We start from the raw sequence: 20,499 nt of genomic DNA on the forward strand, positions 1-20,499 counted from the left end.
GGCAAAACATGCAACGGTCATGATGTCCTTATGCGGAATCTGGCACCTACATTGGCATTTACCCTTCTTAGAGGAGATCGGCTAACGGGGGAGACGACGACGACGACAACAGCAAATCAATCTCAAGCAAGCAAAAAGATAAAATCCGCAATGGGGTACTTAGGTTTTAGACGTCTTGAAAGTAGAGGAGCGATGTGATCGACGTGATGGTCGACTGTGGCTGAAAAGTTCTGAGGTCTGTGTGTGCAGACGTCACATTTAAGGTCCCTGGTTTATGGACCTTTGTGTCATGTCTTACGTACTTGCAGCAACCAGGCTTAAGCTTTTGTACAGAAGCAGACTTTTGGGTCACCTGAGGCATCAAATCCCGCACTAAGAATACTGCAACATAGGAAAAGCAGGACATCCAATCATTCCTCCAGGCCGACATTGGCCAGCGGATGAAAGGAAGGTGGAGGTGCAGCTACAGTCTCAGGCCTTGTGGTCTTAGCCTTTTTCTTGGGCAGGTCGGATGTCCCCTCCACACACAATGCTAGCGGTTTAAGCTTCTGTTTCTCTAAGTATACTTTGAGTGCATGGAATCTGCTATGCAGAGTTTTCAGGGCAAATGCCTGGAAAATGGAGCAGGCCTTGTGGTCGTGGGACTGTCCTAAGCAAAAGAGGCAGAGCTCGTGGGCATCTTTGTGGGGAATCTGACAGCAGTATTTACTCTTACCCTTTCCGGATGACATGAACGAAACACTAGCATGCAATGACTAGAAAACAAAGGGTCCCCAATGGGGTACTTATCTGAAAGTTTTTTAGATGGCCAAGTACGGCAGGAACAGCTGTTCGACTGGTGGCAGAGAAGTTCTGAGGTCTGGTGCGTGCAGACGTCACTTTTATCGCCCATTATGCTTAGCCACGTCAGTGACTGCAAACTTTCTACGTTTCGATATTCCAGCATTCGGTGTTGTTGAATTTCAGGGTTTTGAGACTTTGGCGTTTTAGTCTTGATGTTTTGAGGTTCGCTATTATGACAATTTGGGTTTTGAAAATACACCCATATATACACCCCCCCCCCCCACTGCTTCTTGTGTATCTTACAAGCAGATTACTGAAATTCTCAGAGAAACCACATCCTTGGACTTAACTATATACACTTAATGGCAGATGCACTTTCACAGTTAACTTTTACAGGACAGCATTTCACTTCTTTACTGTTCTGGGTAATATAAAATGAAGCAATTCTTAAGTGCAAGGGCCATGTGGAAAGGAGTCTGTTACCATTACTTTGTCTGGACTGCTCCTACGGTATGCACTTCAGACAAGAACCTGTCCAATACCTGCTGCGTTTATGTTAATATTCCTAGAAACTTTTTTCATCATTTTTCTTTCTATTTTCCTACTCCCAGATACAATTCACATATCGCTTAGCTATCGGACTTCTCAACTGGGAGAGGAACTATGTTGCACTCTGACCACGAAGCCGTAAGTAATTGCTTCCTTGAAACAAAAGGCAGAACACCGCTCACTGAAGATTTATGTTCAGGTCATCCTTTCAGATTTGTTTACTGAAAAGCAGTTTCAACTCACTCTCAGTGTAGCTCAAATTTTCTGTGATGGCAAATGCGAGAAGCCAAAGAACCTTGACTCTTTCTAACAATACTTGACACTTCTGTAGTATACTTGCTCTTCTATGCTTATCTACTGTGTGACATCCCTTGCGTGGTTTGTATTTCACTTATAGTTTATACTCGAGTAGGTTCCACATTCAGGTGTTCTAGACAACAAATAAATTTGTTAAAGTAGAACTGAAATGATGTATCTCTCCCCAGTTCTGATACCATGTCATGTCAAATCTGGAAGCTTAAAAACAGCAATGAAAGGCAGATGTCTAGGACAAGATAGGCAAATCACTGTAGCAAGCTTAACCGTCTTAAAGCTACACAGACCCCATCCATGAAAACCGGACAGCAATGTTTTATATAGACAAGTCGGGCAAGATACTGACTTCTGACAAGGCAGCATCTAAACTGTGAAAAACAAGATGAAGTTGGATATGTGTGTCTAACATCTTACAGAATTAGAGTACACAATTGAACTCTACGGTAGTACAGATTTTCAGAGCTTTCAGTAACCACTACTGCAGCTTCATGTTCTTGGCCTGTTCCACATAGATACTGCTAGTACACACATGGAATAAACATTTTAGTTGGAATAAGTTATTCCAATTCTGCTGTAGCATTCATGAAGATGCCACAACGTATCTAGCTACAAAACATATGAAGTATACCAACTACTCTCTGGTTAATGTTCAAAACCTCAAGGTAATGTCAATGCTTACCTGCTTTTACTTCTGGATCGGCTCTTCCTCTTAGATTTCGATCTAGAGCGAGACCTGGCCTTACGTTTTTTGTCTCTGCTTCTTGATCTACGATCTCTACTTTTGGATCGCGACTTTTTCCTATCATAGCTTTTACTTCGACGTCGTCTGAAAACAAAGGTTAAATTCATAAACGCCTGTACAATTTTTAATATCAAATTTTATTAAAGGCAGTGACATGGTGAAAATGAAGTAATGCTTTCAACTGCAACTCATAAAAATCACTTTACCAATCCAGAACACCAAAACTTGTACCCCATCACTGCATTTCCTAACAGCAAATCATTATGTCTGGACTGCCATACGTGACACTCAGAGCTACTAAATACAAGATATTTAAAAATAAAAGTAAAAACAAACAGCAAAACTAGATTTGAATGCCTAGCAAACTTACCACATAAGATGCTTTCTTTTTAAACTTTATGAACTCTACTGAAATTTCCAACAGCATCATTCAGAAAAGTTTCACAATTTTCCTAACTTGTTGCATTGTTCACAATACAAGAACTATTTGGAAGTTCATCTTATGGGGGGAGAAAGTACATTTGCGTACACTTAACATAAATGTAGATGTTCGACTATTTACTGTTGCAGTCATCACACTTGGGTTATCTGCCTGCAGGTAGCCCTCAGTCGGCTCGAATATCAGTCTCTTAGTATTTCTGCGGACGCTGTCGCTTCTTCCATGACGTCAGGGGTATAAAACAAGCAGCCAATGCAATTACATCAGTTTTTCTTGCCCCAAATATCAGCAGCCCCCAAATAGGGAACTAGTATATGGTGGGGAACACCACCAGTAAAAAGTAAATACCAATACCATTAGAAATAGCCATAGAGAGGAGAGGTAGAAAGATAGAGAAAGCCAGTGGGCTGGAGGGAGGGAATCCAGGACTGCAACAGTGAATACATTCGAACATCTACATTTATGGCAAGTGTACACAACTGTACTATGTTCTTTGTGTTTCACTGTTGCAGTCATCACACTTGGGTTGATTCCCAAAGCTGAGGATGGGTGGAGGCAGTCAAGAAGTGTTAGGGCTGGCTAGTAGGCCTTGCAAGACTGCTGTAGCAAATCCAGCCCTGGATTTGGAAAACACAGGTAAAATGGTAATGCTTGGTGAAGGTGTGGATAGAACTCCAGGTTGCAGCTTCCAGAATGTCCCTGGTAGGGACTCCCTGAGAAATGCTGTAGACGTAGAAGTAGCCCTAGTGAAATGTTTTCTGACCCTCTGAAGGGTTGGTTTTACATGGTGCTTGTAGCAGAAATGGATGCACTGCGCTATCCATTTGGAAATGGCTTGTTTTGAAACGCCCTTACCCTCTGCCCCTGTAGCAAAGCTGACTAGCAGCTGGTCAGATTTTCTGAAAGGCTTAGTCCTATCAAGGTAGAACCTGTGCTGTCTGTGCACATGTGCAGGATCCTTTCCCCTTTACTCTGAGGGTTAGGGAAGAAGGTTGGTAAATGGATGGATTGGTTTAGAGCCACACTGGACACCACCTTAGGCATAAAGGACGGGTTAGCCCTGAGGGAAACCCTTTCAGCGTGGAAAATAATGAAGGGTTCCACAGCCATTAGTACAATGCTGAACTGGGGTGATCTGAAAACACCCTCTGAAGCTGTGGATTGGCTCAGCTACTTCGGTTCCCTCTGAAGGGTTAGTTTCGGTAGGCTGAAAAACTTGTGCGTTCAAAGGCCCAGCCAGCTCCACGTGGGAGTCGGAAGCGGCCTGTGATTCTGCAGAAGCGGTCGTCAGGGGCTGCGAAGGCGCCTCGCTGAAAACTAGAGAACCGGCGACCAGCCTAGAAGAGGCCTTGTCGTCAGTTTTGGGCCTCGGATGCCTATCCTTGTCTTTGCGCTTTTTATGTATTCCGGTCGTCAGAAGTTCCGACGGCATGGTGTAATTGAATTTTCTGCCAAAATAATGTCAGGCAAAATCAAACCGACGTTTAATAGTGCGCTTGTTAAACCTAGCACAAAACCGACAACCAGTGACGTCGTGGTCTGGGCCTAGGCATGGGATACAATAGGAATGGAAATCCTTATGAGGTATTTGCTTCCCACAAGAAATACAGTTATTAACTTTTACTGACATCTGTCTGAGGCAAGAAAAAGTTTCCCCAGCGGGGTACTTAGCTTTGTAGAAGACTTCGGCTCTGGATTCGGAATGAAAATCTCAGGAGTCGGCCGCTTTTGCTATGGGCACTGCGCAGCAAGAAAGACGGAAGAAAATGGCATCGGCTGCATCTTATATACCCCTGTCGCACTGACGTCAGGGAGGAGGTGACAGCAACCGACGCCGGACCAAGACTTTGGAACTCAGGCCGACTGGGGAACCACCTGACGGCAGGATAACCCAAGTGTAATGACTGCAGCAGTGTAACACAATGAACATCAATATCTTTTCCACTTCTCAGCATACGATTTCCTAGTACTAGGCCTTTTGGGTTCAAGGATGACGTCTAGCACCTGTTTGCTGGGAGTTGCTGGTGGGGTATTCAAGGGATAAGCCAGGCTGCAAGGTTTGGGGATTGCAACGGTGGATGCAAAATCTGTCCCTCCTGCTGAGACAACAGGGTAGGAGTCTGGTGTAAGTACCAGGGTGGCACAGTTGTCAGGCTGCACAGGAGTGGGTACCAGTGCTGGCGTGGACAGTCCGGGGCAATCACAGTACTCAAGAGAGAAAGTGCAGAGGGGGAAATGCATAGAGTGAGAGGTTTTCTCATTGAAAGGATAGGGCATCCACCTTCTAGGTCCTGCTGTGAGGGTTCCTGGTGCAGTATTTGCTTAACTGGTGGTTCTCAGGGGAGGCAAAGAGATCCACCTCTGGTGTCCCCCACCTCTGGATCAAAAGGTTGAATGTGCTGGGCTCCAATTTCCACTCGTGTGGGTCTAGGAGATTTCTGCTTGTCGTCTGCCAGTGAATTGTTTGCCTGGCAGGAACTGAGCTTGTAGATGGACGTAGTTGCTCAAGGCTGTGTTCCACAGGGCCATGGCTAACCTGCAGAGTGGGTAAGAATGGGTTCCCCCCTGCTTCTTTATGTACCACATAACTGTGGTGTCTGTTTTTATCAGCAGTTGTCCTGGAAGGATTAGGTAACTGAAGGCTGTCAGAGCATTCTGTACAGCTAGAATCTCTTTTTGACTGATTTGCAGGAGAATCTGCCTTGGGCTGCAGTGGCCCTGAATGCATTTGCCTGCCATGTGAGCCCCCTATGCATAGTCTGATGAGTCTGTTGTCAAGATTTGGGCGGCGTGGGGTTGAGTGAAATGCAGTCCCTTGTGGTTGCATGCTTCTGCCCACCAAAGGAACTCTGCCCTTAGACAAGGTATGATAGGAATGACTGTTTCCAGGTCCTGAAAATATTTGTCCTTCAGCTTTTCCCAGTTAGGGATCGCCACAACAGAACTCCGGTCCGCTAGTGATTGGCAGTAGGTTTTTACGGTGCCGAGTTGCCAGCTCGACGCCCAATCTTCAACGAAGGCACGCCCATTCACGGATGTCTTTTGGAACGCCACTCGACAGTGGGGAGGACATGCAGACTCCACACAGAAGGCACTCCCCGCACACCAGCCGAGAATCGAACGGGAGAACCTCTTGCTGTGAGGCAACAACGCTACCGCTGCACCACCACGTCTTCCAGGTCCTGAGAATACTGGCACCAAAGACTTTTTAAGTACCACTGAAGTTTCCTCATATGCAGTCTTGCATATGAAATTAGCAAAATACATGAAGCCATGAACCCTAGGGCTTGCAGTATTTTTCTTGCAAATAGCTGGGTTCTGGTGGCCATTTATTTGATGTAGTCTGTCAGATTGACCTGTTTTTCTGAAGTAAGAAATGCCATCTGGGAAGTGTGTCCAAGCTTGCTCCCAGGAATACAATATTTTGACTGGGTATCAGTTGAGATTTCTTTTCATTGATGGTATACCCCAATGAAGTAAGAAGGATTTTTACAAATGCCAGGTGCTGAAGCAGCAATTCCTGACTGTCCGCCTGAATCAGGCAGTTGTCCAAGTATGGGTAAATTTGGATATTTCTCTGCCAGCAGTATGCAATGGCTAGAGCCAGGCATTTTGTGAATACTCTGGGCACAGCAGACAAACCAAAGGGAAGTGCAGAGAGCTGATAGTGCACAGATCCTGCCCTGAAACGTAGATATTTCCTGCATGACTCCCTTATGGGGATGTGCAGATAAGCTTCTTTTAAGTCTAGAGTGACTAACCAGGTTTCCTTGGCTAGCATGGGGAGAAGCTGTTGCAGGGTAAGCATCTAGAATTTTGGGACCACCAGAAAGGTGTTGAGAATTGAAAGACCAAGGATTTGGGCGCCAAGAGCCCTCTTTTCTGGGCACCAGGAAAAGTCTGGAGTAGAAACCCTGACCCCTTTGTTCTACTGGAACAGGCTGAATAGCTCTGATATTGAGCAGGGAAAGTACTTGCTTTTGAGCCCCTGCCCACTGGTTTGGAGGAAGGTCTGGAAACCCGCATGGGGATGGCAGTGAATGTAAGTAGAATTTGTACCCCTGGGATACAATGTTGAGGAACCATCGGTCATGAGTGATAGACATCCAGTTTTTTGCATGAAGGGCAAGTTTTCCTCCTAAGGGCACAAGCAGTTGGGCAGGGCTGGAAAGTTGATTTGAGAAGTCATTGTGAACTTCTTCCATAGGGGGCGGCTTACCACTCCCTGTTTGTGGGGTGGGGGAACTCCATTGCTTAGATCTCTGCATACCCTGAGACTGTAGTCTGGGTGGTCTGTTTCTCGTGGGTCTTGTCTGGGAAGGCCTAGAAGAGGCTGGAAAGGACCAGTGTTTTGAAGGGCAATGCCAACTGAATCTAGGTGGTTGTACTTGTAAGAATTCTTTAACAGTTTGCATAGATTTAGCTTTTTCCTCCATCTTTTTAAGAACTTCTGCTTTGGTGCCAAACAAACAGTCCTTATTTAAAGGAGTGTCTAGTAATTTCGATTTGACATGATCTGGCAAGGTTTGCTCCTTCAGCCAAGCATGTCTTCTCAGTACAGAACCAGTGACTGCAACCCTGTAAGATGCTTCTAGGGCATCAAAGCCACACTGCAAAGTATGCTTACTAACTTGGTTTGCAGAATGCATTAGCTCTTGTAAGTCTATTTTCTGCACAATTTGGAAATAGCATTCTTTGTTTAATTAGTTCCATAATATGTTGCTGGTACTTCAGCATGTGAAACTGGCAATACAATACCCTGATAGCAAGAGTTGCAGAAGTACATACCCTTCTTACCCAATCTGTCTAAAGCTTTGGAATCCCTGTCCGAAGGGGTACGATTTTTGGCTGTAGTAGTCTTATAGATTCATAGGTTGATACTAGGCTATCTGCCAGAGGGCATTTATAAGCACAACCAGAGTGTGTTTGGCTTTCGCCACCCTTTTAGATTAGTTGACTGTGCCTCTGTATAGTAGGTCATAGAAGATAGCCCTTTTAAGGTTAGTTTACTGTGCCTCTGTCTAGTAGGGACACAAAAGAGATCCCAGGGGTAAAACTACGATCTCCCATCCATTCGTCAAGATTTCTCTTGAAGAGCGTCATTGAGGGGCTCTGCCTAGCATGGATTGGGATTTTGTTCGAGTGAGGGGAGCCTCTGGGATATGAATCTGTCCCTCCAGCATGTCCTATTTATTTCTGTGCTGAGGTTTAAGTCCCTGGAGCGTGTAGCTCTAAGGGACTTGGATTTCCTGAGGCGGAGCATGTCCATTAATTCTGGGTTGGATAAAGCTTTATACGTCAAGCACAGATCGCCTCTGAGTAGGCGGTAAGCAACAGAGTATTAATACTTATAGGTCCTTGGAGAATGATCTCTGGATCAGCAGTAGGGTTCTTGAAAAGAAACTTGTGGGAATCAGGTACTCTGTAGTACCCGTCAGGTTTCCTAGGTGTCGGGGGTAATATGTCTGGAGTAAGGCAGGATTCCATAAAAAACATCTACAACATCCAGGACAGGGGGTATAGCTAGAGGCCTGTGCTGAGGCAACTCTAAAAATTCTCAGTCTCTCTTTTTGGAGTGAAGGTAGTCTCGGCATTCCCAGTGGAAATGCTCTCAAAGTATGCAAGGTTTCACCAAAAGAAAAATCCTGTGGAGGGGAGATAGAGGGAATGGATTCCTCTGCATCTGAATCCTCATAGGCTGATAAGGGCATGTCCTGAAAATCAGAAGGGTCAGAGTCATCGGACTCCTGGTTATTAGAATCAGAAGGTAACTCAATTCTCTGTCTTTTAGCAGGGGAAGACTGGCTTCCCCTAATTAGCGTAATAAGGTCTTCAGCCATTATAAGCATTTGTTTTTTTGGCATGGGAGCTTGAGCATGCACTTTGGTAGTCTGTTTTCTAGGCGTAGTGCATACTCTGGGCCTAATACACTCAGTAGTTTTGGTTAAAAAAGTTGTCTGTTTGATTCAAACATAGGTAGGACGGAATACACCCTCAGAAGAGAGACATCCGTTGGTTCCATAGTCAAAGAAGCATCTTGCAGCATGCAGACTCCAACTGGGACTCAGCAGAGGCCTGCGAATCCATAGAAGCGGGCATCAGGGGCTGCAAATGCACCTCACTGAGTACCGGCAGACTGGCAACTAGCTTAACGTAAGTGTCATCAGTTTTGGACCTATGCGGTCGGTCTCCGTCTTTATCTTTACGTGTTTTCGGAAGATCGGTAGTCGGATGACTTATCAAAGCCATTTCGGAATACAGAGAATAAGAGCAAAAGAATTTAGCGACAAAGATAGCCTGACGAATAGTTCGGGCGTTAAACAAGGCACAAAACCGACAGCGAGGGATGACGTGGTCTGAACCTAAACAAAGGACTCGGTAAGAATGAAAATCTCTTTGAAGTATTTGCTTTCCACAGGCAAGACAATCGTTAACTTTTTCTGACATCGGTTAGAGCAAGAAAAAAGGATCCCCAATGGGGTACTTAGCTTTAGAAGACTTCAGGATTATCAACTCGAAAACGAAAATTTCAGGTAGCGGCCGACAAGCACTTGCGAACTGCTTCTAATTCGGGCTCCTCCTTAGCAAGAAAGACTGATGTAATGGCGTCAGTTGCCTGTTTTATACCCATGACGACCTGACGTCAAGGAAGAAGCGGCAGCATCCAATGCAGAAATGCTAAGACTCTGGTATTCGGGGCTGACTGAAGGCTACCTGCAGGCAGATAACCCAAGTGTGATGAATGCAAAAGTGAAACACGAAGAACATCAAGGGACCTCAGTCACTATCCTTCATAAATAACATGCACAGTGGTTTAATTCCTTTTCCTTACCTATCTTCTTAAAAGTACATGATGAATAGGTATCAGTCCCTAAAACAAACACTTAACTCTATAATACATGAGAGTTTAAATTTCCTCAAGCTTTAATTGAAACAAAATAAACCTGTCAAAGCTTCATCTTGATGATCCCATGTGAAGTGTTTTTAGGGTGGCAAGTCCCCTCTGCTTTCTTACATGGGAGGCTATGTCCCATCATACTCCTTTACTTCTACATATTAATTTTATGGCTGCATAAGCAGAGAAAAGCCCACACAAACAATTCCTCATGCATTAAAATGTGCAGAACTGCCCTGAGAGTGGGCCCCTTCTATGCGTCAAGGACATAAAGTGATTTAAATGCTATTTGAAACCATAAACACAGATTTATTCAGTTTATCAGCTGATGCTAAAGTTCGCATTCTATGGCACATCGGATACCGTCATCTTAGCACAATGCTGCACTGTGCCCCAGTGAGCACAAACCACTAGCTGGTAATGCTGTAATACTACATACCAAACTGAGGGTGCTCAACATCTGCCCTCCCACCAGTTCAACTATCGTGCACCAAAAACGCATAACCTAAACTAGAAAATACATTTTATATTGTAATATATATATATATATGTATATATATATATATATATATATATATATATATATATATATATATATATATATATATATACATATATCTATATGGGTCTACGACTACTCACTGAAAACACATTTGACTGTGCACATTTCACTGAAAACACATTTGACTGTGCACATTTCACTGAAAACACATTTGACTGTGCACATTTCACTGAAAACACATTTGACTGTGCACATTTCACTGAAAACACATTTGACTGTGCACATTTCACTGAAAACACATTTGACTGTGCACATTTCACTGAAAACACATTTGACTGTGCACATTTCACTGAAAACACATTTGACTGTGCACATTTCACTGAAAACACATTTGACTGTGCACATTTCACTGAAAACACATTTGACTGTGCACATTTCACTGAAAACACATTTGACTGTGCACATTTCACTGAAAACACATTTGACTGTGCACATTTCACTGAAAACACATTTGACTGTGCACATTTCACTGAAAACACATTTGACTGTGCACATTTCACTGAAAACACATTTGACTGTGCACATTTCACTGAAAACACATTTGACTGTGCACATTTCACTGAAAACACATTTGACTGTGCACATTTCACTGAAAACACATTTGACTGTGCACATTTCACTGAAAACACATTTGACTGTGCACATTTCACTGAAAACACATTTGACTGTGCACATTTCACTGAAAACACATTTGACTGTGCACATTTCACTGAAAACACATTTGACTGTGCACATTTCAATGAAAACACATTTGACTGTGCACATTTCAATGAAAACACATTTGACTGTGCACATTTCACTGAAAACACATTTGACTGTGCACATTTCACTGAAAACACATTTGACTGTGCACATTTCACTGAAAACACATTTGACTGTGCACATTTCACTGAAAACACATTTGACTGTGCACATTTCAATGAAAACACATTTGACTGTGCACATTTCACTGAAAACACATTTGACTGTGCACATTTCACTGAAAACACATTTGACTGTGCACATTTCAATGAAAACACATTTGACTGTGCACATTTCAATGAAAACACATTTGACTGTGCACATTTCAATGAAAACACATTTGACTGTGCACATTTCACTGAAAACACATTTGACTGTGCACATTTCACTGAAAACACATTTGACTGTGCACATTTCACTGAAAACACATTTGACTGTGCACATTTCAATGTAAACACATTTGACTGTGCACATTTCACTGAAAACACATTTGACTGTGCACATTTCAATGAAAACACATTTGACTGTGCACATTTCAATGAAAACACAACTCACTGAAAGTTATATATGGCCTTTTCCCCATCTGTGCTTTGGCCGGCTAACATCTACCTGAAATGAAGTGGACATATAAGTGAATTTAAGTACACTTTTACCTGCTCTTTTTCATAAAGTACTGTATTTAATTTATTTATTTGCGTTTTTCACTGAATATTAACTCAACTGAAGTTGTGGCTGTCTCTCTACAGTTAGTCCCCCCCACCCTCTCTGTTCTTGTTTTGGTGTTAATGTTGGTGGCTTTGAAACTGCCCGCCCCTCTTGTAGATTTGTATTTGGAAACTACTCCCGGGACCATCTTGACTGCTCACTCAACTGAGTGCAGTGAGATCATATTCTGATTTCAGGCACTCCTACTGTGTACAAAGAGAGCATTTGGGAAGGACAACCCCTGTAGCCTCTTAATCCTGCTCTGTTTCCTCCCTCAAAAACACACACACACTAAAAATAAAAAAAATATATATATATTTTATTCAGCTGCTCTTACTTTAGCTGTCTTAATTGCTCTTCTGCGTACTGTTTTTCTGTTCAGTCACTCTTACTCTGCACTTATTACTGCTTGTTAGTAGCCTTCTAATTTACTGCCTTCTGCACTTGTTTTTTAGTCATTTGTTAATTTAACTGCATTTATTTGAACTGTATTTGCCATAGTGTTGCTACACACTCGGGTGTGCTGGCCTGCACTGCAATTTGAATTGTATTTACTGCTGTTTTAGCTGATTTTCTGTAAAAAAAAAAAAAAAAAAAATTCTAAGCTTGTTTCCTGCCTTTCCTGTAACTAGTCAAGTCCAGATACAGACTTGCTGTATCCAGTACTGTTGGTAAGTCTCTGAGCCCCCCAAGCCTTTCTGTGAAGGAGGGAAGCCTTCTAGCTTAACAGTGGGAGTGGTAAGCACTAGGTCTATCTACCACGGGAAGAGTATGGCCCTGAAAGTCTAGTTCATTGGCCGTTTGGGAAGCTTTTCCATCTCTTTCAACCTTCTGATTTAAAAGCCTGTGTTTGCACTTGTTTCCTGTCTTTCCTGTTACTATTCTAGTCCAGGTACAGATTTGCTTCAGAGCACCCTCAAGCCTTTCCGTGTTGGAGGGATGCCAGGGCCTTCTAGCTCATCAGTGGGAGTGGTAAGCATCAGGTAGCCTACCACAAGAGGAGTGGTCTCTGGCACAGAAATTGCAGCTATTGGCTGTTTGAGCAGTTTTTTTCCCATCTCTTTCAATTTTCTGGTTTGAAAGCCACACTTGCGCCTGTTTCCCACATTTCCTATAACTAGCCTAGTCTGGTTACACAGTTGCTGTATCCAGGATTTTTAGTAAGCTCCTGAGCCCCCCCCAAGCCTTTCTGTGTTGTTGGGAAATCTTCTAGCTTATCAGTGGGAGTGGTCAGCACTAGGCAACCTATCCTCCACGGGAAGCGTGAGTTTTGGCCCACAAATTGTATTTTATTTGGCTGTTTGGGTAGTTTTCCATCTCTTTCGACTTGCTGGCTTAAAAGCCTCAGTTTGTACTTGTTCCCCGCCTTTCCTGTAACTAATCTAGTCCAGGTACAGATTTGCTGTACCCAGGACTCTTGTTAGCTTCTGAGCCCCCAGAGCCTTTCTGTGTTGGAGGGAAGCCTTCTAGCTTATCAGTGGGAGTGGTAAGCATTAGGTAGCCTATCTACCACAAGAGGAGTGGTTCCTGGCCCAGAAATTGTAGCTATTGGCCATTTGGGCAGTTTTTTTTCCATCTGTTTCAACGTTCTGGTTTAAAAGCTGCACTTGCGCTTGTTTCCCACTTTTGCTATAACTAGCCTAGTCTAGATACAGAGTTGCTGTATCCAGGACTGTTGGTAAGCTTCGGAGCCTCGCAAGCCTTTCTGTCTTGGAGGAAAGCCTTCTAGCTTATCAGTGGGAGTGGTAAGCACTAGGCAGACGTTCTACCACGAGAGGAGAGGTTCTTGGCCCAGAAATTGTAGTTTGACCATATGGACAGTTTGCCTGTCTCAACTTTCTGGTTTAAAAGACCACATCTGCACTTGTTTCCCATCTTTCCTGTAACTAACCTACTGGGTAGCACTAGAAAGCCTTAAACGGATACAAGCCTTCTAGCTTAGGAGAGAGACTTTGGAGTGATTATCAGTTTTCTGTACTTTCTTACTGTACTTAACTGTTTTCCGCCTAAATGCAGATTTTCCAGTGCTTATTGCGATTTAAAAGCTTGTATTTTTCACACATTGTACTTATTTCACTGCCTGCATTTTTAAAAAGTTTTTTGTTTAAATAATTTAACTGTTGTAGGCTACACACTAAAAAGCGATAGCCTTTTCTGATAGTTGTAGTCGTTAAAAGCTGTGTCAAGTGTATTTTTTACTGTTTTTGCCTTATCTTTTCAAAAAAGCAAAACAATTCCTTGTTTCCCGCCTTTCTAAGCCAGTATAGTCCAGTTTGCAGGTTAGTGCTAAATTCAGGGCTGTGATACTAGTTTCTGAGCTGCCTATACCTCACTAGGATAGAAGGAAGTTTCTCTGTTCACCTGTGAGAGAGGGGAGCTTTGCGCAACCTATATGTCCCTGGAAGAGTGGTTCCAGCCCAGACGTTAGTAGTTTATTGGCCATTTTGGGGGCTAATTTCCATCTCTTTCATTTCCCTACTATAAAAACCATGTTTGCACGGTTTTGCGCACCGGGCAGCGCCGGTTAGCTACGGTTAAATTATTCCCGGCTCCACCAAGTCTCTTCTTGAGTTTTTCCCTTGAAACTAGTCTAACTCTCAACCTAAGCACTCAAAAAGCATCCTACAGCCCAGCACTTGCTCAGACCTAATAGTAAGCACTAATATATCCCGACACCGATTGCCCAGCAGGGCAAGGCTCTTTATTCACCTCTCACCAATCAAGCGACTAAGCAGCTCACCTTACTATTCAGGCATGACCAAAGGACAATTTCGGGTGTACTCTCCAGTCCAGCTGGTGAATCTGGGCATCCTGAGGCAATGTTACAACTGCCTCATGTACAGAGACAACCCTCTCCACCTACCACAAAACACTAACATATGTGACAGATGCAATTATGCAGCCAAACTGGAAGCTAAGTTGTCTCCACCCAAGACTGGAACAGACAGTCAAGAGGAGAAGGTTAACACTTGCACCACACCTCCAGCCGCACAAAGACCTACTAAAACAGCACTGGAACAAATACACAAAATCATACTCTGAGGATCTAAGCAAAAACCTAAAAAAGCATTAGAGACCTCCAAAGCAGACCCCCAAACAACCTGCACCTCCCGTCACTAACCAGACAACACATAAAACAAAAAATCAGTGTGCTGCACAATCACAGACCTTAAAGCAAAATAACATGCCTACCACACTAGTAACAGGTGACTCTATAGTCAGGCACACTGACATCCCACTCTAAGCTGGACAAGCAAAAGGTTACTGTTAGCTGCATGTCGGGAGCCAGAATCCGCAAAGTACAGTTTTGTACCTACCATAAATGTAGATGTTCGAGTGCTTATACAGCTGCAGTCATAACAGATGGGTTCTCCTGCCGTCAGGCGGGTCCTCGGTCGGCCGAATTCCAAAGTCTAGGTCCGGCGTTGGCTGTCGTCGCTTCTTCCCTGACGTCAGTGCGCCAGGGGTATAAAAGAACCAGCCGACGCCATTTTCTTCAGTTTTTCTTGCCCCAGATGTCAGGTGCCCCCAGAAGGAAGGCAATACATAAATTTGTGTAATAAAGCAATGCAAAATAATCAAGATACAGTAGTTGCAAGCAAATACACCATAAATGAGTACCCAATCAGGTTGTATGAGGAGGTGTTAGCCAATAGGCCTGTCCCAAGAGGGGAAGGAGGGAGGGAAACCTGGACTGCAGCTGTATAAGCACTCTAACATCTACATTTATGGTAGGTAAAAAACTGTACTATGTTCATCGTGCATACAGCTGCAGTCATAACAGATGGGTAGAATCCCAAAGCTAAGAAAGGGGTGGTAGGCACTAGGAGGAGCCAGAATGCCCTGCAAGACTGCAGTGGCAAAGCCTGCTCTAGTTTTGGAGTATAATGGCAGGTGGTAGTGCTTGGAGAAGGTATGCACAGAACTCCAAGTGGCTGCTTCCAAGATATCTTTGGTAGGAACTCCTCTGAGGAAAGCTGCAGAGGTAGCTGTGGCCCTTGTGGAGTGAGATCTGATGCCTGCAGGTACAGATTTACCATGAAAAGAGTAACAAAAGCGTATGCAGTGGGCTATCCATTTTGAGATGGTCTGTTTGGAAATTGGCTTCCCTTGAGCTCCTATAGCATAGGACACAAAGAGCTGTTCTTATTTTCTGAAAGGCTTTGTTCTGTCCAAATAACGCAGCTGTCTGTGGATGTCCAAGGAATATAGTAGTCTCTCCCCTTTGTTTTGAGGATTAGGGTAGAAGGTAGGTAAGTGTATAGACTGATTCAAAGCTACCCTGGATACCACCTTCGGCATAAAGGATGGGTTGGTTCGTAAGGAAACTCTGTCCTGATGGAAGATGATAAAAGGCTGCACAGCCATGAGGGCTTGTAGTTCCAATACCCTACGAGCTGAGGTGATGGCCAGAAGGAAAGCTGTTTTCCAGGACAAATATTGCAAATCTGTTGAGGCAGCTGGCTCAAAAGGAGGCAAGGTCAGCTTTTCTAGAATGAAATTGAGATCCCAAGCAGGTATTGGTTGTTTCCTTGGGGTTTTTATATTCTTAGCCCCTCTGAGGAACTGTCTTAAGAGGGGGTGAGAGAATAAAGGTGGATCAGTGTTGTATTCTGCAGAAATGGCTGAGGCATGGATTTTGATGGAGGAGAATGAAAGTCCACTGCTTAGCAGCTCAGCTAGATACTGTAATATTTGAGGTAAATTCAGTTTTCCAGGATTCTGGCCCTTTTTCTCATTCCAGGACACAAAACCGTTTCCATTTTGCGGAGTAAGTTTTTCTAGTAGACAGCCTTCTGGCCTCCAAAATGACATCCTGCACCTCCTTGGAGAGTAGGGTGTGTTGTGATGTTAAGGAATCTTCCATGCGGCTAGATGAGTGTTTTCAGCTGACTGTGAAGAGTTTTGAAGCTGTGCTGAGTCAGAAGAGGCATTAGAGGTAGGGTCCATGGAGGGGAATGCGTCAGGCTCCTCAGGAGTGGGTACCAGTGCTGTCTTGGCCAGTCTGGAGCAATGAGAATCATCTTTGGTCTGTCTGCTCTGGTTTTTAATAGAACTTTGGGCAGCAGAGGAAGAGGTGGAAAGGCATAAACTGTCATGGCTATCCAACTGAAAGAGAGAGCGTCCACTCTCCAGGCCTGTGGATGAAAGGTCCTTGAGCAAAATTTAGTCAATTGGTCATTTCTGTGGGTGGCAAAGAGATCTATGTCTGGCCTTCCCCATGCTTGAATTATCATTGTAAAAACTTGAGGATGCAACTTCCATTCATGTGGATCTGTCATATCTCTGCTCAGGTTGTCTGCCAATGTGTTTTCCTTCCCTGGCAGGAATTGTGCTTGAAGTTGGATTTGAAATTCCAGAGCCGTGTTCCAAAGGGACATGGCTAGTCTGCACAGGGGATATGAATGAGTTCCTCCCTGTTTGTTTACGTACCACATCACTGTGGTGTTGTCTGTTCTTATCAATAGCTGGATGCAGTAGGTCTTTGAAAGCCATAATAGCATTTATTACTGCTAGCATTTCCTTTTGATTGATGTGTAGGTGCTTTTCTTTTTGTGACCATTTGCCCTGAATGCACCGATCTGTCATGTGCGCCCCCCAGGCGTAGTATGAGGCGTCTGTTGTGATGACTTGATTTGCTTGAGGCTTGCAGAATGGAAGACCTATGTTTCTTTGGCATGCTTGAGCCCACCACAGAAATTCCTTTTGAAGACGTGGAATCAGTGGTATGATAGTTTCCAAACTGTGGCTGTGTTGAGACCATAAGTTTTTTAGGTACCATTGAAATTTCCTCATATGCAGCTTTGCACATGGGATTAGCAGGATGCAAGATGCCATGAATCCCAGAGCCTGCAGGATTTTCCTTGCAGTCAGCCTGGTGAAGGCTGCCAGTTTTTTGAAGTATTGAGTTAATTGCCCTTGTTTCTCTGGCGTGAGGTAGGCCATCTGGGTGTTTGTATGCAAGCTGGCACCCAGGGAAATTATTGCTTGAGAGGGTATTAGTCTTGACTTCTTTTTTGTTGACTGTGTATCCCAGAGAATTCAAAAACATTATTACAAACGCCAGGTGTTTCAGAAGAGTGTGTTTGCTGTCCGCTTGGATCAGGCAGTCGTCCAGATATGGGTATATTTGTATCCCTTGAAGTCTGCAGAAGGCAATTACTGATGCCAGGCATTTCGTGAACACTCTGGGCGCAATAGATAAGCCAAAGGGCAATGCAGAGAATTGATAATGGGATGAACCTGCAAGAAATCTGAGGTATCTTCTGCAATCTTGTCTGATTGGGACATGCAGGTATGCCTCCTTGAGGTCCAATGTCACCAGCCAAGACTCCTTGCCCAGCATGGGAAGAAGCTGCTGTAATGTGAGCATCTTGAACTTTGGTACGAGTAAATATGTGTTTAGGATGGATAGATCCAAAATAGGTCTCCAATCTTTGCCCTTCCTTGGTACCAGGAATAGTCTGGAATAAAAACCTTGACCCTGTTCTTGTGCAGGTACCTCTTGAAAAGCTTTCATGTCCATGAGATCTGAAATTTGTTTTTGTGCCTCTGCCCTTTGATTGTGTGGCAGGTTTGGCATGCCTCTCATTTTTGGAAGAGTGTGAAAGTGGAATCTGTAGCCTCTGTCTATAATGTCCAGGATCCATTTGTCTTTTGTGACCATATGCCAATTTTTCGAGAATGCCAGTTTTCTGCCTAAAGGTGCTGCCATTTGAGCCTTGCTTGGCATGCAAAGGGGAAAGTCATTGGGTCTGCTTTCTGAATGGCTGTGAACTATCCTCACCCCCACTTGGTGTAGGTGTTTGCCATTGTCTGCCTCTAAATGATCCTTGAGATTGCCCTCTACCTCTCGGGCGCCTGTATATACCTCTTTGAGGTCTGTCTGTGGCTGGAAAGGACCAATTTTTTGAAGGCCAATTTCTACTGAAACGTGGCGGTTGTACCTGTAGGAAATCTTTCACTGTTTGCATTGATTTTGCCTTTTCCTCCATTTTCTTTAATACCTCCTCAGCTTTAACACCAAACAAAACATCTTTTTGAAGAGGTGCATCTAGTAATTTCGCTTTGACATGATCTGGTAAGGTTTGCTCTTTGAGCCAAGCATGTCTACGTATGACTGATCCTGTAGCAGCAGCTCTACAAGAGGCCTCTAAAGCATCAAAACCACATTGCAAGGTATGTTTACCCACTTGCTCTGCACTATGCAACAAACCCTGCAACTCCTTCAAGTCTGGTTGTTCAGGTTGCGACATTTTGCTTTTCAACTGAGATAACAAAAACGGTTGATACTTTAACATATGGAACTGACAATTTAATGCCCTCATGGTTAAAGTGGCCGAGGTGTATACCTTTTTCCCCCCACCTTTTAAAGCTCTGGAATCTCTCTCTGAAGGTAATGGATTTTTGGCAGTGAAGGCCTTAATTCCCTTGGGACCCTGTGAAATAGTTTCTGGGTCAGCCGCATGGCTTTTGTATAGGAATTGGTGTGAATCAGGCACCCGGCAATACCGGTCAGGCTTGACTGGAGCTGGAGGTAAAGAATCTGGGTTAAGGCTGGCCTCTGAATACACATCATCTAATATGTCTAAGACAGGAGGTATAGCCAGAGGCCTGTGCTGAGGGAGCAAGAGGAAATCCCTGAGCCTTTTCTTGGAGTCTGAGTACTCTTGGCCTTCCCAGTGGAAGCGTTCCATCAAGGTATGCAAGGTTTCCCCAAAAGAACAATCCTCAGGGGGGGAGACAGAGGGAATGGACTCCTCTGCATCAGAATCATCGAAAGGGGAGTAAGAATGTTCCTGGTCCTCAGAATGCTCTGAAGTAATGGAAGCCTGGACCGAGGAAAGGTATTCTTCCTCCACTCTAGGTCTTTGCCGGAGGGTTGAGAACCCCTGATAAGAGTAATCAAATCCTCAGCCATTTTGAGCATCTGCTTTTTAGGCATGGGGCCTTGAGAGGGGCCCTGTGGAGCTTGTCTTTTAGAATGCATGGCTGCTTTAGATTTAGTGTAAGCCTTAATGGAAAAAGAAGAAGGCCTGAAGACACCTTGAGAGGTGGGCAGGCCTGTCTGAACTCTGAGTTTCCCCGCCAAGAGTGACTTCGGTATCTGTAGTCGGGGTGTGGGCCGAAGAGCCTGCGACCCCGGGCACAGAAGACACCGCTAATGAAGTGTCATCGGTAGTCAGGGGCTGCGTAGGCGCCTCGCTGAGAACCGGAGCACATGTAGTCGGCTTTAGCGTGGTGTCGGTAGAAGTCGCGGACCTCGTATGTCGGTCCTTATCTTTACGTCGTTTACTCAAAATTGGAGTCGGAGTATCAGACGACATTTTGTAGTTAAACTTTTTGCCAAAATAGTGTTGGGCGAACTCAGCCCGACGCTTAATAGTGCAACTGTTGAATGTAGCACAAAAACGACAGGCCGAGACGTCGTGGTCTGGGCCTAAGCAAGGTATACAGAGGGAATGGAAATCCTTATGCGGTATTTGCTTCCCACATGAAATGCAATTATTAACTTTGTCTGACATCGGTCTGAGGCAAGAAAAGTTTCCCCAACGGGGTACTTAGCTTTCTAGAAGTCTTCGGTTGAAAAATATTCGTAATCTCAGGAGCTGGCCGACCGGCACTTGCGAACTGCTTCTGCTTCGGGAACCGCGCAGCAAGAAAGACTGAAGAAAATGGCGTCGGCTGGTTCTTTTATACCCCTGTCACACTGACGTCAGTGAAGAAGCGACGATAACCGACGCCGGACCTGGACTTCGGAATTCAGC

General features: G+C 44.2%; 1 protein-coding gene across 1 annotated transcript in view; it reads right to left on the minus strand.

Annotated features, from left to right (window-relative positions):
• The window catches only part of RSRC2 (arginine and serine rich coiled-coil 2), an 884,867-nt gene that overhangs the window by 431,049 nt on the left and 433,319 nt on the right, over nucleotides 1-20,499 (minus strand). Inside the window, exon 5 of the mRNA XM_044069821.1 lies at nucleotides 2,327-2,502. Within this exon, the coding sequence (XP_043925756.1) occupies nucleotides 2,327-2,502 (176 nt within the window). The remainder of the gene's footprint in view (nucleotides 1-2,326; nucleotides 2,503-20,499) is intronic.

The sequence above is a fragment of the Protopterus annectens genome, chromosome 4.part0, assembly GCF_019279795.1.
Source record: "Protopterus annectens isolate FY-2018-M chromosome 4.part0, PAN1.0, whole genome shotgun sequence".
Taxonomy (NCBI): domain Eukaryota; kingdom Metazoa; phylum Chordata; order Ceratodontiformes; family Protopteridae; genus Protopterus; species Protopterus annectens.